General features: G+C 48.5%; 4 protein-coding genes across 4 annotated transcripts; 2 read left to right on the top strand and 2 right to left on the bottom strand.

The window, feature by feature from the left end:
• Positions 1–221: 221 nt before the first annotated feature.
• On the top strand, positions 222–1,226 carry LAJ45_10459 (uncharacterized protein; the record flags this gene model as incomplete). The annotated part of the gene is made up of 1 exon (XM_046119984.1): positions 222–1,226. One exon carries the CDS (start codon positions 222–224, stop codon positions 1,224–1,226), a length of 1,005 nt encoding a protein of 334 aa, XP_045966793.1.
• A 2,325-nt stretch (positions 1,227–3,551) lies between these two features.
• Positions 3,552–4,962, top strand: LAJ45_10458 (uncharacterized protein; the record flags this gene model as incomplete). The annotated part of the gene is made up of 8 exons (XM_046119983.1): positions 3,552–3,638; positions 3,698–3,874; positions 3,935–3,986; positions 4,046–4,209; positions 4,282–4,346; positions 4,416–4,488; positions 4,557–4,808; positions 4,873–4,962. The coding sequence occupies 8 exons, from the start codon at positions 3,552–3,554 to the stop codon at positions 4,960–4,962; spliced, it is 960 nt and encodes a 319-aa protein (XP_045966792.1).
• Positions 4,963–5,863: 901 nt separating this feature from the next.
• On the bottom strand, positions 5,864–6,694 carry LAJ45_10457 (uncharacterized protein; the record flags this gene model as incomplete). The annotated part of the gene is made up of 1 exon (XM_046119982.1): positions 5,864–6,694. The coding sequence occupies one exon, from the start codon at positions 6,692–6,694 to the stop codon at positions 5,864–5,866; it is 831 nt and encodes a 276-aa protein (XP_045966791.1).
• A 1,701-nt stretch (positions 6,695–8,395) lies between these two features.
• On the bottom strand, positions 8,396–15,484 carry LAJ45_10456 (uncharacterized protein; the record flags this gene model as incomplete). Its single annotated transcript, XM_046119981.1, has 7 exons — positions 8,396–10,600; positions 10,658–11,038; positions 11,092–11,207; positions 11,267–12,206; positions 12,257–13,119; positions 13,182–15,113; positions 15,166–15,484. 7 exons carry the CDS (start codon positions 15,482–15,484, stop codon positions 8,396–8,398), a joined length of 6,756 nt encoding a protein of 2,251 aa, XP_045966790.1.
• Positions 15,485–15,528: the final 44 nt, after the last annotated feature.

The raw sequence follows: 15,528 nt of genomic DNA, 5'->3' as shown, positions 1-15,528 counted from the left end.
TACTCAAGATATCCAACTAATACACAGCTGCCCACGATTCGCGCAATCTGTTTTTGTCCCTGCCGATCATGCATGTAACTGAGCCCTAACCCATGTCCATATAGGGACAGCTAATGCGCAGCTCACACGAAGCTCTAAACAGGCAAGCAGCATCTTCTGACCGTCTCCACCCCTCATTCACTCACCCACTCACTCCACTCACCTCACCTCCATCCATCTAAATGCCGCTCCTAAAACTCCCCAACGAGATTCTGATCCAGATAGCAGAGTGCCTGGACCCCGCAGACTTCACAAACTTCCTCGTCCTCAACCACTTCTTCAAGAGCCTCTTGGTCCCTCTACTTCACAATATCGCCTTCAGCGACCCAGCTCAGTATCTGGACTGGGCATGCAAGCGCGGCCACGAGCACCTTGCCCGCCTCCTCCTCGAGGGCGGAACGTCGCCGAGTGTCCAATCCTGCATCAGTCGGTACCCGCTCCAAGAGGCCGCCTACTACGGTCACCTACCCATAGTCAAGCTTCTCCTCCAACACGGCGCCGATATCAGTGCCAGGGACGATGACTGCGGTACTGCGCTCCACTACGCAGCCGGCAGTGGCCACCCTGACATCGTGCAGCTGCTCTTAGAGAACGGCGCCGATAAAGAGATTAATGGCGACATGCTACATAACGTCACCCCACTCATGTGGGCGATCAAAGGCCTCGAGATGGCTTATGCACTGAATCTGGAGAAAGCCAACCCAGAATGCACCGTCCATTATTACTGGGAGGAGGAGGGCTTCCTTGACACGGGCATGTTTAGTGCTACAGAGCTCACCGAGCATAGAAAATATGCGATGGCGCGGATGCGTGAAGTTGTCAATATACTGCTAGAATGGGGCGCAGATGTCACATACTCTTGTAATACTGGAGAGTCGGTACTGCATGCGGTGGCAGGTCTGGATGAGTTTGATGCGGTGGAGACGGCGGAACTGTTGTTGGAGCGGGGTGCCGATCTACATGCGGTTGACAATGAAGGGAATACGCCGCTACATATAGCGGCGTATTGCGGGTTGCCGGGTCTCGTGACGCTATTTCTGGAGAAAGGTGCGGACGTGAATGCGGAGGACTCGGGTGGTCGGACGCCTTATGGTGGATTAGTTGTCGGTTTTCACCCAGAGGTCCACAAGATACTTGAGCGGGCCCAAGAAGGGGCTCAAAATGCTAAAGAAGACCGCAAGGCATAGGGGGGGGGGAAAAGCGGGTCCTTGGGCCTCTGTAATTATTTTGCTCCGCCTTGGTTTCTGTAGATGTGGTTGGTCGTGGGATCTTTGTGCCCTAGGCCGCGCCTGGATTTTTGGGCCTGTGGGCAAAATTGCAGGCAGTTTTGTTCCTGGGCGGGTGCCTTGATGCTTCTCCCGCGAATGTCAGCTGGGGGTGGGGGGTGGTATTCATGTCCAGAGACATCTGTCACGGATGAGCAAGGTGATGAGTCGGAGGTTGTAACGCTGGCCACGTGAGGCATATAAGTGGCGAATTTTCTTTCTTTTAGCTATTGATACGCCCCGTTCCTCGATATGAGGTTATTGATGTTCCTGGTGGATATTAGCGGGTATTTCAGGCACCGTAGATTAGGGTAAAGAGCATACATGTTGCGTTGTCGGGGCATTTAACTTCTAATTACCGATATTCATAGTTCTAATAGGATTTCATATTCAAAGTACCAAGTTTCATTGTATGTAGGTCGTATATATAAATTACTTCTCCAAGCAGCTTGTGGCTCGCCCGACCGAGGGGCTTGTGTATGGCCATGGCGTCTGAACAACTAAACCCGACCTTCCGGGGTGACCAGCTTTAGAGCTCTCTTCTAATTGAAACTCTTGTTGAACGGGCCGTGGCTTGAACTGGTATCCTTATTTCCTGAACAACATTCGCCTTCAAAGGACGGCATGCGCATGCAGCATATGGAGTACAATATAGGAGCAAATGGATCAGCGGGTTGGAGAGCATCGATCCATTATAGCCCTTCGGGTGATTTCCCTATTGAGGAGCTAAAACGATAAAAGAGGGGGATACATACATGTAGTGTTTCCTACACTTTAGTCTGGTTCATAGGCTTTTTGTCGCAGCTTCAGCATGCTGACAGGACAAATCAGTCTAGACACAAGACAAATATGTATCTGTATATGTATTATCTATTATTTCCTCGGCAATTTTCCTCTCTACCGCTTCTCTCTTTCCCTACATAACTTACAACCATCTACTTTATTAATTACATGTATTCCCCCCAGACCAACTACATAGGCTGGCTTATTATCGCTTTTAGGTTTTAAACAGCCAGCCATGGCTGAAGGAATACAACATAGCTACATGTATCCGTGCTGGGATTTATGTCACTTTCTATCCCATGCGGTTTAGATAGAGCCACTCTATTATATTAGGAGTTGCTTTGCTAAGGACATGTATTCGGACAACAAGTTGCATTCAACAAGGTTCAGACCTAGGTCATTTCCAAAACACCACCGAGTGATATCGTATGAGAGGCCTCGATCCAGCAACACACAACCAACCAAGAACCCCACATCTGACCACCACCACGCCTAACTATCCGTTTGCCAAACGCACATCAACCCCGACCTCATTCTTGTACACAAATGCACAACAGCTCAGTATTTTACCCAGATGATATGACCTCCCAAGAGGAAGCTATATTGCGCATGCAATTAATGAATTAAACAAAAAAAAAAAAAGCTATATTGCGCCAAGCTTTATCGCCTATACCGGGGTCTCGGACCGTAGGGGAATAGTGCTAGCCTCTACCGAAACAGACCAGAGCTCGCATCATTCTGTCCCGTGCCAAACATTTGAAAAGTCGGGCGAACATGTGGAATCCCCGTTAGTACTGGCCAATATGGTGAAACGGCGTGGGGTAGCACCGTAGCAGATAGATATATGCTTGGCGTTTAGGTTATATAAGCGCTTGAGGATAGGATAAGAAGTGGCCCTTTAATTTGGTGCATGGGTTATATATGACGGCTTATAATTATAATCTATATAACAGACCAGACAAAATCTCACGGACCACATATAGAAAAGTGGGTCCACAGGTCACAGAGATATATATTCTGCGTGAGGGCCAGCTGTATGCGGTGTGTAGTACCTAAGAACGATGCCAAATTGTATTCGATTCTCACACCGAGGATCAAGAGCTCCCGCAAGTTCCGGAGAAAGAAGTGGGCAAGAGGTTGAAATAAGGATGAGCGGACCTAATTGCCTTACCCCGCCATTTGGTAGCGGGCTGTAAACATGGATCATCCGATTGTTGGGTCTGTGATATGTTGCAAGAGTGGAGGTGGGGATCCGGGAGGCCTATATGTTTCGGAATTATATCCCCTGGGATATTTAATATATTAAACGCCAATGTGAAAAAGGTTTAATTTCACCCTAAAGGGCGGATATATAAAGCGCGGTGTGCTTTTCTGAATCGTGGATATTGTGCGTTTACTCTGATTCAATATCAACTAGCCATTCACCTTGCTTCAATATAAACTAGTACTCCTTCAACTGCGATAATGGTCTCCTCACTCAAAGCTCTATCTAAATTTGCCGCATACTGCGCTCTCCTGTCTTTTGTATCGGCCCACCAGAACCTCCACGAAGTACGCACCCCACCCACTCCCACGAGGTCAAGGGCTCAAAGACTAACTAACTGCTTCAGTTCTACGTCAACGGCGTCACAGTCGGCTACGAAAAATGCATGCGGAGGCCACCCAGCAACAACCCAGTCACCGATGTCCAAAGCACCGATATTAGATGCAATGTAAACGGTCTGTCAGCCAGCGGGACAAACCCGGTTCCTGAAGTGTGTGCTGTTAATGCTGGTGATGAGATTACCGTATGTTTTCAGCGCCCTTGCCCATATATCAGTAATAGTGAAGTTAATTATGATATACAGGTTATTTGGGACACAAGTAGTCATCCGGGCCCAATCCAGCACTTTCTCTATGGTATGTACAGTATTTATCCAGCAAAACAAAGACCTAGCTGATGAGCGTGTAACCTGCAGGACCTATTAGTGACGCCCTCACTGCTGATGGATCTGGAGCTAAATGGTCCAAAATCGATGTTCTGAACGTCCAAGACGGCAAGATGGCGAATGTCATCATGATGGAGAACGGCGGGAAATACACGTTTAAGCTTCCGGAAAACCTTACAAGCGGGGAATATCTCGTGAGTAGAATTGGATTATTCTGGATATAGAAAATTCAGAGCCTTGAAGACTGACGTAAGGGCTGCTTGTAGCTGAGATCAGAGATGTTGGCGCTACATGGAGCCGGGGTTATTGGGGGTGGCCAGTTCTATATCGGGTATGAATATTAATTGATTCGTGAGTAATTGATCTGATTGATAGCTAACAACTAGCTTTCCGACTCCAGGTGTATGCAGCTCAAGATCACAGGTCCCGGCGGTGACTGCTCACCGAAATTCAGCCTTCCAGGAATCTACGATGTTAGTCTTCCATCTTCACTCCCTGTGCCCACAGCCGGCCATAATACTAACGTCTCAACTATGACTAGGCGTCACAACCCGAAATCTATATCCCAGATGTCTATAACGGCTTCAACACCCTGACCTACACCGCCCCCGGCGGGCCAGTCGCAACATGTACCGCCGGCTCCGGATCAGGCAGCACCCCGGCCTCGACAACCGTCTCGGCGTCAACCACGCGCATGACTACCGCAGCGTCTAGCTCTATCACGCCGTCAAGCACAACGGCAACTTCTGCCGCTGCGTCGGCTACTAGTGCGGTGGTTGCTAAGTACGGGCAGGTAAGAAACACTCACCCATATTCTTGTGGTTTATTTGCATGGCTGACGATGTGGTATTGTGTAGTGCGGTGGAGCAGGCTTCACTGGGTCTACGAACTGTGCGTCGGGGAGTACGTGTCAGAAAGTTAATGATTATTACTCGCAGTGTCTGTAGTATAGCCTGGTGGGGGTGTGATGATTGTAAATAGTAAAGATTTTGATTTGATGAAATTGCATTATAATGGGCTTAAATGAGATGCTTAGACGAGCGATATTTGATGACGGAGGTCTCCGTTGGTTCGCATCGGCGCCTAGCTGGTCTGACGGGTATGAATAAAGCACCTTATATACCGCATAGACTACGAATATACCCACTTCTTTCTACCACCCACCATGTGCATCCCAGCTCAGCTCCGGCATTGTTTCTCGGGCCCGGTCGAAAAGGTCTGTTGGGTGCGGTTTGAGGTGAACATACATTTTACAGGACTGCAACCCCGGATTCTGAGGTTAGCCGATTATTAAGAGCTCTCAACTAAGGACCGGTGCTGTGCCGGGTTCACGACCGGTGGTCTTCCGATGCTTCTCGGAAGAAGGGAAGTTTCATTAGAGGCGAAAGAAGCATTAGGCTTTCGGGAATCCCCTCGGGCCATCTCTCTCGATCTCGCTGGAGTTCTAGGTGTTCACTTCTAATGATGGACTTCAGCGCAAGGATATCTCGGGTACGAATGTCATTGATAAGCCACTAACCTCGCCTGGGACGTCAGAGCACATTCATGTGGTATCACTCGGATTTGCAACCGAGTGTCAATGATCGAACGGTCATAAAATGCCTAGGAGTAGGTACGTGGGTTGAGTGGGATTTTGTAGAATGCCTCGTCCGGTTAGGTTTAGAGGTTAGATAGATGGCATGTAGTGAAGGGCCTACATAGAATTCTCTGCGCAATGTGTTTACGTCTAAAGTTAACTTCTGTGGCGCATCAATCTCCCACTAGGTTCAACCAACAATTAAAGAATATCAGCATAGTGATGATAATAATAACATTAAACGATAATACAAATTAATTACATGCAACCAATCACTTCTCACTTAACCTAGCCCCCAGCTTCTGCTCCTCCCCAAACTTCTCCATCACACAAGGAAACGGCAACAACCACATCTCACCGCCCAGGTCCGGAAACCATATCAGGTCCTCCAATCCCTTATTTTCCACCCCCGCCACACGGTACGAATATGTCTCCTCCACAAACCCACTGGCCCTCGGCACCTGCGTCAGCCGAAACTCGCCCCGCAGCTTGTCCCCCGCCACAATCCGGAAAACATCCTTCAGCTTCCCGCCCGTGCATACCCACAGCGGAACATATGTCGAGCACGCATTCACATCCACAAAGTCCATCTCTAGCTCCATGATGATGTTCACCGCAAACAAACCCTGGTGCTCCCCGTCCCGACACTCCGCTACCCCCGACGCAATCAGAAGCTTATTCAAGCATATGAGTGTACTCGGCGCCACCCCTACCATCGTCTCCGCGAAGAAACTGTGTTTCACATGCGGCGTCTCTGCATCCTTCAGGAACTCAGTGGGTGTTTCAAGGCCCCAGCCGTCGAGGGGTTTACAGTACCAAAGGCCCACACAGTCCTCACACTGGTAGATGTATCGCGTGTTGAAGTGAGTGTCGATGGTAAGCTTTGTCTGGGACGCTTTCCCCCTCCCCCCGAGGAGGTGAGGGATGTATATGGGTGCGTAGGGGACGACGTCAATGCCTTGGAACTGCGACCATTTGCTGCTGCTCTCGAGGGCGGCTTCTAGGGTGGGGTTGCGGGTCTCGACGTTTTGTGGGGTGAGCTCGAAGACGTGTTGCTTGGGGGGGTTGTCGGCTGTTAGTTGGATGCGGAGGTGCCGAGGCATCTTGTAGTATTGAGGGGTACGGTGTAGTCAGTTATAGGCCTCACTAATTAAGTGGGGCATATATGAAGGCGGATTTATGAGCATTGAAAACTGAGTCTCGATTATACAGTGGAGGTTTACATACGTACATTTTTTTTTTCTTTCACATGTGGCTTCAGGAATACCTTCTCACCGCTGGCCAGATGGGAGGAATTAACAGTGGATGCCAAGATCGAGTGATATCTTGTGACCGAAAATCCCCATCTATACGTGCACGTATCCCTTCGTTTGTCGATATATATTACTATATGTACTTACATAGTACCCACTATAATACAGAATTGTAGTTTAACCTTAGTGAAAGATCAGTATCCCGCAGTTGAGAAAAATAAAATAAAAATCAAGCCATTCTAATGAAAAGGGGCCTGATTCAACTGGGACGCAAATACCTGTCCAGCAGGCCATAGTGTCTTCTCTTCTCACTGCGTCGTACATGGAAACAGCAAATGTGGAGGTCTTTTCACGGCCATTGGAGACGATATGGGAAAGCTAAGTCCATTGTTGGCCACGGAGTGACGGCGCAGTCAAACGGTTCTCGCAAGTCTCAATTAATTCGTTCGGAAATGGTCTAAAATGACACAGTTTCTGGTAGACGTGCTCTAAAATAACACCATGATACAAGATAACACAGTTCGCCACGATCTAAAATGAATATTGTGGATGGCATCGAAGGGTTAGGGGTTCCGATTCATCTTGGCACACACCACCATCCCTCCAAGTATCACTTCCAGCCAGCAAACAACATGGGCGAGTGGTCTAGTGGTTAGACTGCTCGTCGGGTTAGACACCGTGTGTTTGATCCAGGACACACACAAGGTCCTGGGTTCGACCAGGGGTGGGGGTAGTAACGCACAATGGTAATAAGTCGTTGCAGTACCTTTTTGTTCCTTCTTATGGTGAAATACATTAGGAGGCTATTTTGATTTTTGATTTCTCTGGAGTAGGAAGAGTTGGGTGGTGTTGTGCTCTCGGCATGTCATTTTGCATCATGTGTTATTGCAGAGCATGTATACCGAAAACTGTAATTATAATCTTTTCCGTAATTCTTTTGCTAATTTAGATTATCTCTCTGCATGCATGTACTTGCTAATATATCGACTCATAAAACGGGAACGTACAAGTATCAATGCGTGTACTAGATGATATAAAAACCTCGTATAAAATTTAACACTAACGCCCAACTAGACGAAAACCAGAACACTTCCGAGAGAAAAAGAAAGAAGTATAATATAACCCAAAGAGCGAACGTTAGCCACACGCATTTTTTTCTTTTGTCATCCAAAAAACTCAGAACTCATACGCGTAACTCAAACGATAATAGGTTTTAACCCACTTAACCTAGATATAGCCCTAGCAGAAAGAAAAAAAAGTAACCGGGGGAAAAGAAAGATAGCTATAAAAAGGATATAAAAGTACAAGCCAATAAGGAAACGTTTTAGTAGAGCTTTTAACCCTCGTCAAGGTAGGAATATGTATAGTACAACTCCTCCCCAAATCCACAACCGCCAACGACACCAATTGCAACAGCAACTCACTACATCCGCCCGCCAAATGACCATTCATAACAAAGAAAAACGAGAGCAAAAATAAGTAAAAAGAAAATAGAAGTAATGAGTTCCGAGCCCCGATCTACAATTAAATTTTTCATCCGACGTACGTCCATTAACCATTATGACCGCCCCTGACTCGTTTCCCCGCAGCTGGGTCCTCTTCTGTCCCATCATCTCTTGACCGCTTAATTGGTACAAACTGTCTAGCCCCAGGATTCATGATGCGACCCGGGCTTTGCTGAGAGCCCTGCTGCCCAGTCATGGGTAATCCGGTTTGAATATTCGGTACCTGTTGTGGCTGCTGCATCTGGAGACCTGCACCTTGGTTCTGGCCTTGGCCACCAGCACCTCGTCCCTGGGGTCGGAATATTCCTCCTCTCCCCATCATTCCTCCTCCGCGAGGAAGTTGAGTTTGCGGCTGTCCTGTGGGAAGACTCATCCGTTGGCCAAACTGAGGTTGTTGCCCTGGGGGAACCCCCATTTGTTGCTGACCCATTTGCTGCTGGCCCATCTGCTGCTGGCCCATCTGTGGCTGGCCCATCTGTGGCTGGCCCATCTGCGGGAACTGCTGGGGGATCGCATGTGTCTGGGTTGGTGAGCCAGCCTGAGAACCTCCTCGGCCACCCTGTGCAACCCCACGACCGGCACCACCACGGGGGATGTTTGATGATAAAGCCCCACGGAGACTCCTAAGTGCAGCGGGTCCAGTACCGACAGCATCACGGCGCTGCGTAGGTGGGATAGGGATCTGACTCATATCCTGGCCTTGCTGACCTTGTTGATGTTGCTGATGCTGCTGCTGTTGAAATTGCTGCTGCTGGAGTTGCTGTTGGAGCTGCTGCTGATTGGGATGAGGAATGGCGGACATGCCAGGAGGCTTGAGTCCGCTTTGTGGTAGCGATATTTGTTGGCCAGTGGGAATACCACTAGGGGCTGGTGCGCCGGAACCGTCGGTTGCGGCCTTAAGCTTCTCTTCCAGAACTTTGTTCTTCTTCTCAAGCATGTTGAGTTGGACCTTTATCCTTGCCTGCCCTTCCTGTTTCAATGCATCCTTCGACTTTTCTAAAGTCGCCTGAAGTTCTGATTCTTTCACCTTCATCTTCTCCTCAATTGCGCTATTAACCCTCTCCTCAACAGCACTATTAACCCTCTCCTCTACAACACTATTGACTCTCTCCTCAACAAGTTTCTCTCTTTCGGCCTCAACTTGTGCTTCCCACTTTGCTCTCTCCTTGACTAAACGGTGCTCAACATTCTTTTTGATGATTGCAGTCAGCTCCTCTTTAGTTGGTGGCGGTTTCCTTGTCGCGTCTGGCTCAGTGTTACGGGCTAAGAAGTCGGCCTGAAGTTGGTGTGTCACTTCAGTTTTGGCTTCTTCGATTTTAGCCTGCTCTTCCTGCTTCAACTTCTCGATCGCCTGTTGGTGCTCCAATTCCTTTGCTTCCAGAGCCTTCCGTAGCTCTTCTTCGTTAGTAGAGGAAGTGGAAACGGTTGTGGCAGTAGCCTTGGCAGTCTCGAGCTCAGATTTCACTTGTTCATATTGCTGTCTCAAAGTTGCAATTTCTTTCTTGAGCTCTTCGATAGTCGCCTGGAGCTGGGCAATCTGCTTCTTGTGCTCTGCTTCTGTTGTCGCTACCTGTTCGTTGAATTCCGCTATCTTGGCATCGAGAGCTGTTTTGACTGCAGTAGCCTTATATGCAGCAAAGTCGGTACGAGCCTTTGCAAGTCGTGCATCTACCTTCCTCTGTTCAGCTGCAAGCCTCTCCCGAACTATAGCCTCTACTTCCTCATCAGTCTTGCCCACAGGGGCCGCTACGGTGGATTCGGTTTGTACAGGTTGACTGGCTTGGATCTCCGCGATTCTCCTGTTGACCTCGGCCTCAATAGCAGTAGTATTATCCGGAGGTGGGATGAGAGCCATTCTCCGTTGAACCTCAGCCTCAATTGTAGCAGCGTTGTTATCTCCAGCTGGAACCGCAGAAAGCCTTCGTTGAACCTCAGCCTCGATAGCAGCAGAATTGTCAGGTGGTGGCATTTGAGCAATTCTCTGGGCAACTGCAGCCTCAATCGCTGCAGTGTTGTCTGAGGGTACAATTTGGGCCATGCGGTTTCTAACCTCGGCCTCAACGGCAGCAGAGATATCTGGAGGCGGAATCGCCGCAAGTCTTCTCGCCACCTCAGCTTCGATAGCGGCCTCATTGTTTACGGGGGCAATGGGAGCAACAGGCGCGGTAGGGGCGACAGGTGCAGCCGCCTTCTCGGCTTTAAGAGCAGCGATCTCCTGTTGCGCTTGTTCGTATTGTTCCTTAACTGTGCGCTTTAATGCATACCAACATTAGTAGATATCAGAATCGATGGGATTGCGTCAACATACCACTTCGAGGTATAGTTTTTTAGCATTGGTCTTGTGTGCCTCCATTTGTCTCTCCGTGGTCGCTATCTTTTGCTGGAGTTCATCGATATTTTTGGACGAGTTACCGTTTGTTTGAGCCGCCTGATTCAACTGTGCCCTCATTCCTTCCAGCTCAGTTTCGAGTTGTGCCCTAGCATCCCTAGATTCCTTGAACTTCTGCTTAGTATCAATAACGACTTTTCGCCACACTTCCGCTACCTCCTTGAGTTCGCTTTGCTTTGCTAGCTCAAAACCTTGCAGGGTCGTATTGAGGTTGTCACGTTCAGCAGTGACGGCCTCGACCTGTTCTTGTAGGCTCTTGGCCTGCTCTTTGAGGGTTTCAAGGTCGGCGGGATCAATACGCTATTTGACACTTTTAGATAACTAGTCAATGATAGCATACTAGAGAAACTTACATCGTATTTATTAAGGATCTGCTGAGCCCGTGCCTGCCAGCGTTCACCATGCTCGGTCAAGAGTTTAATCTCCTTGTCTTTCTGTTCTCGTTCCTCCTCTAGATTTCTAACTTGATCTATTTCCTAGATGTCAGCTTCCTCTTATAATAATCGCTTTTTTATGTTTCGGCCGTACCTTCCAAAGGCTCAATCTTCGCCCGGAGTTCCCCAATCTTCATTTCCAACTCTTCAACCTTCCTTCCCTTTCTTTCTGCATCGCTTCTCAGCGCAGTGTTGCTCTCTCTCAACAGATTCAATTCTGAAATCTTCTCCATCAACTCTTTATGTTGAGTTGCTCCTCTAAGTTGGTCTGCCTCTCGTTGCCTCTCCTGTGCCAACAGCAACCTAGTCTCATCAACAGTAGCCTTAGAGTAATCAAGCTGTTGCTTCAACCGCTTACTCTCCTGTAGGCATAACTCGTACTGTACATCTACAATTTCCTTCTCGCGTCTAAGATACTTGATGACCTCTCTCAGATCCTCAGTCTTTTTATCCAACGCATCATGTTCAGCTGAATCACCCATCTCATCAGCCGTTGCACGGTTCTTCTGAAGAGTTGAAACCTGCACGGTAACGTTGTCAAGCTGGCCTAGCAGGATCTTATTCTGCTTGACCAGGTCATCGCAACGTATCTTTACCTCAGAAAGTTCTTTTTCGTAATTGTCCTTCTGTGCTTCCCAGCTTGTCTCAGATGAGGAGAGCATGGCCTTTGCGGATTCGGCCTCAGTCTTGATTTGGTGGACCTCGGTCCTCAGCTGTGAGTATTCCGCGCGGACTTGTTGAAGTGACCTGGCAGCATTGGCGTGCTTGACAAGCTCTTGTTCATAGTTCTGTTGTGCGTCCTGAGCAATCTTGGCTTGACTTCGTAGATCCTCCTGGTAAAACACAGCTGCCGCGTCCTTTTTCACAAGATCTTCCTTAAGACCCTCGATCTGGGCTTGAAGAATCCTCTTCTCGTTCTCAAATTCCCGACCTTGCTCAACCTCTTTCTGTTGTAATTGAGCGAGCTCCCGATTAGCGGACGAAAGCTCGGAGAGGGTATCTGCGAGCCTCTGTTCCAGATCTTTGATCTTGGTCTATAAAATGGGTTAGCATCGTTCAAGAAAGAGATGGCTAAATTAATTACCTGGTGTTCGGTAAGTTGTTGCTCCATGCTCTCCCTGTATTCATCATGAGAATCATTCATATTCTGCAACTCTTCTTCGGCACCTTGGGCAATTTCTTTGTACTGCTCGACCTGGGTCTTAACATTCTCCAACTCTTCCCGGGTAAACTCAAGCGTTCTCTTCAGCTCCGCAACCTCTACTTGTAATTCTTGTTCTCTGATCTCCATGTCATCATCCTCCTCCTCAGTTGGCACAGGTGCATCTAGCTTGGGCTGGTAAACCTGCAGCTTCTCTTCCGCTGCCTTCAGCTCAACAGTCAACTCGTTGACTCTGGTTTGCAGATGATCCTGGCTGGTCTTGGCAGCAATGAGATTCTCCCTAGTAGTTGCCATTGCGGCATTGAGTTCGTCAATCTTCTTCTGCGACTCTCTTGCGTCAATCTCCTTTCTAATAACGAGTTTCTTTGCCTCCTCGACCTCCTCGTTGAGTCTGCGCTTCGTTTGCTGGAGTTCGTTCTCAATTTTCTCGGTCTGGCTCATAAGTCGTCTACGGGTTTCTGAGTCGGCGCGTTCTCGTTCACTCTGGATTGACTGAAGATTGGCAATAAGGCCATTTAGACGGGTACGCTCTTGTGTGAGAGCCTCATTGTCTTGAGCAAGGCGCTGCTCAATATTCTTCCACAATGTCTTCTCGGCTTTAAGATTGGCATTCTCGGTTCGCATACCCTCAATGAGAGATTTACAATCGACGAGTTCTTCGGCAACCTGTTGAGTCTTGAGATCTTGCTTGGCATGGTTTTCGCCCATACTGCTGATGCGTGATCGAAGCTGGTCATTTTCTTCTTTCAGCATATGGAAATTTCCGTTAAGCATCTCATATCGTTCTGTTAAAAAATCAATATTAGCACTTAACACTGTAACAATAACCTTTTTAGACAATACGTACCGGTTGCCAACTCCAGTTGTGAGTTTGCTCTGGCATATTGCATTCCGAGCTCCGCCTTCTCCGCGGCCAATCGTCGAGCCTGCTCATTCAATGTATTGTGATTTTCCAAAGCTTCAGTCTTGAACTGGTCGTACTGGCTCTGGAGATCCCTGATGACCTCGCCCAAATTAACTTGTGGAGCCTGGGAGCCAGCATCAGATTCTGGTGCCTTCGGTGCCTCCTCTTCCTGTTGTTGAACGGGGCCTTCTCTATTCTGTAGCATGCGTCTAAACATGTCACGTTCACGGAGGAATGACTGAGCTTTAGTACCAAGAGTCTTAAGTTCGTCCTTTAGTCTCTCTACCACACTCTTAAGATGAGCAATCTCCTGTCCTTCTTTACCCTCCTCGTTCTGCCTTCGCTGCTCCTCCTCTCTCTCCATCTTTTGGCCCAGTTCCCGGATGCCCTTGAGAAGATGCTCATTCTGCTCCTGTAATTCCCTCACACATCGGAATACGGTCAGTCTCTGTGAGATCAATCTATCTGTATCCGTGTCACTTCCTTCTGCCATTTCCCCGCTGACAATCTGCTCAAACACCCGATTCTGCGCGACCGTAAGTGGGTCAGCACCAGAATCTCGGTGCTCGATCTCAACAAGAAGGACCTGGACTTGGTTACTGAGATCGCGGAGTTGTTGGCGGAGAACAGCACTTTCCCGTTCATGCTCTGCAATCTTAGCCTCTAACCTCCTGGCCTCCTTCTTTGTCTTATCCTTCTCCTTTGCTGCATCCTCACATAACAAACTCATCTCAACTAGATCCTTCTGAAGCCTATCATGTTCCTCTCTAAGCTCCTGGATCTCCGGAGCTTTGTGTTCTAGATCTTGCATCAAGTCATTTATAGCCTCCTCCAACTTTGAATTCCTTCGCTTCTCCGCTTCAAAGCTAGCCTTCATGGCGGTGTAATCGGAGTAAAGCTGGGTAATAGAAAGTCCTGATTTTTGAAGCCTTGCAGCAGCTGGGGAACCAAGGCCACCAGGAGTACCCATGGCAGATCCGGGACGACGAGTAGGAGTTTGGCTTCCATTCATACTTCCACGACGAGAACCAGCACCATTATCAACGATAAAGCCACCGGCAGCATAGGTCGAAAGCTCAGCCTCTAATCGCTCCACCTGTACTTCCAACTCAGCAACTCTTCTCTCGGCAGCATATCGCTCGGTTTGCTCGGTTTCCGCCTCTGCACGGGCACGACCAAGTTCGATACTATCCTGCTCATGCCCCTGCTCGATAATTTGCTCCAATTCGGCGATTCTAGCTCTAGCCTTTTTATTGGATTGTTCAAAGAGCTCAGCAAGCCTCTTTTGTGAATTCATTTCGTTGCTAAAGCTCTCCTCGCGCTGTAATTCTTGATTTTGGAGTTCCTGCACCTTGGCTAAAGCATCCTGAGCCTTCTTGCTAACCTCCTCGAATCGTTGTTTCAATATTTCCATGTTGCGTTTGGTGCTATTATCAGAAGCCAAAGCATCATCCAGTTCCCGCTGAAGAGTGGCTACCTGCGCAGCCTTCTCCTTCCGGAACTTCTGCAATTCGCTAACCTTAGTCTTAAGTTCGCCATCGAGCCATTCATTGTTTTTCTTAAGCAATTCAACTTCCTGGCTGAGGCTCTGCTCCCTGAATTTTGCAGTTGTTTGCGCGGATTGCGCCTGCTGCAATTGAGTTTCGAGGGCGCTAGCTTCGCGGCGGGTTTCAATTGCCTTGGATTGCGCAGAAGCGTATTCGTCCTGAAGACGGTCATAATCGGTTGACTTGCGGTCAAGAGCATCCAGCGTGTCCCGTTTATCGGACTCGAGAGACTGAACACGTATTTTGAGAACACGGACCTCCTCATCGACGTCTGACCTCGAGGATTTATAAGCCGAGAACTCTGCTTCTATTGAACTGCGCGTAGACTCTGTAATTGTGTTAATAATCTCTTGTTGTCGATGGTTACTGGGGAATCAAACCTGAAGCATTGAGTTTCACTCTCAGATCCTGAGTTTCGGCCAAACTTGAATCCAGTTGGGTTTTCATAGCCTTGACCCTACTATCGGCCGTTCTCACAGCCTGTTCTAACTCGACTTCAATACGCAGAGCGTCGGCGCGAAGATTGTCATGTTGCCGTGACTTCTCGTCGAGTGATCTGAGTACGGAGGTAATGTAATCTTCTGTGTTGCTAGCAAATGAAGATACGACATCCTCGGGTAACGAGAGGAAGTTTGCAAGGCGAGACACGTCGATCGCGCCGCCTCCGGGAGACGGAGACAGAACGTCGGCGGACGCCATTATTTGGGAAAGAGGAATGTCACGGTTTGTGCCAAACAGAGGGT

The sequence above is a fragment of the Morchella importuna genome, assembly GCF_003444635.1.
Source record: "Morchella importuna strain M04M26 chromosome Unknown Morimp01GS046, whole genome shotgun sequence".
Classification (NCBI taxonomy): Eukaryota; Fungi; Ascomycota; class Pezizomycetes; order Pezizales; family Morchellaceae; genus Morchella; species Morchella importuna.
The sequence above is the reverse complement of the archived record's forward strand: the minus strand, read 5'-3'. Positions and strand labels throughout refer to the sequence as shown.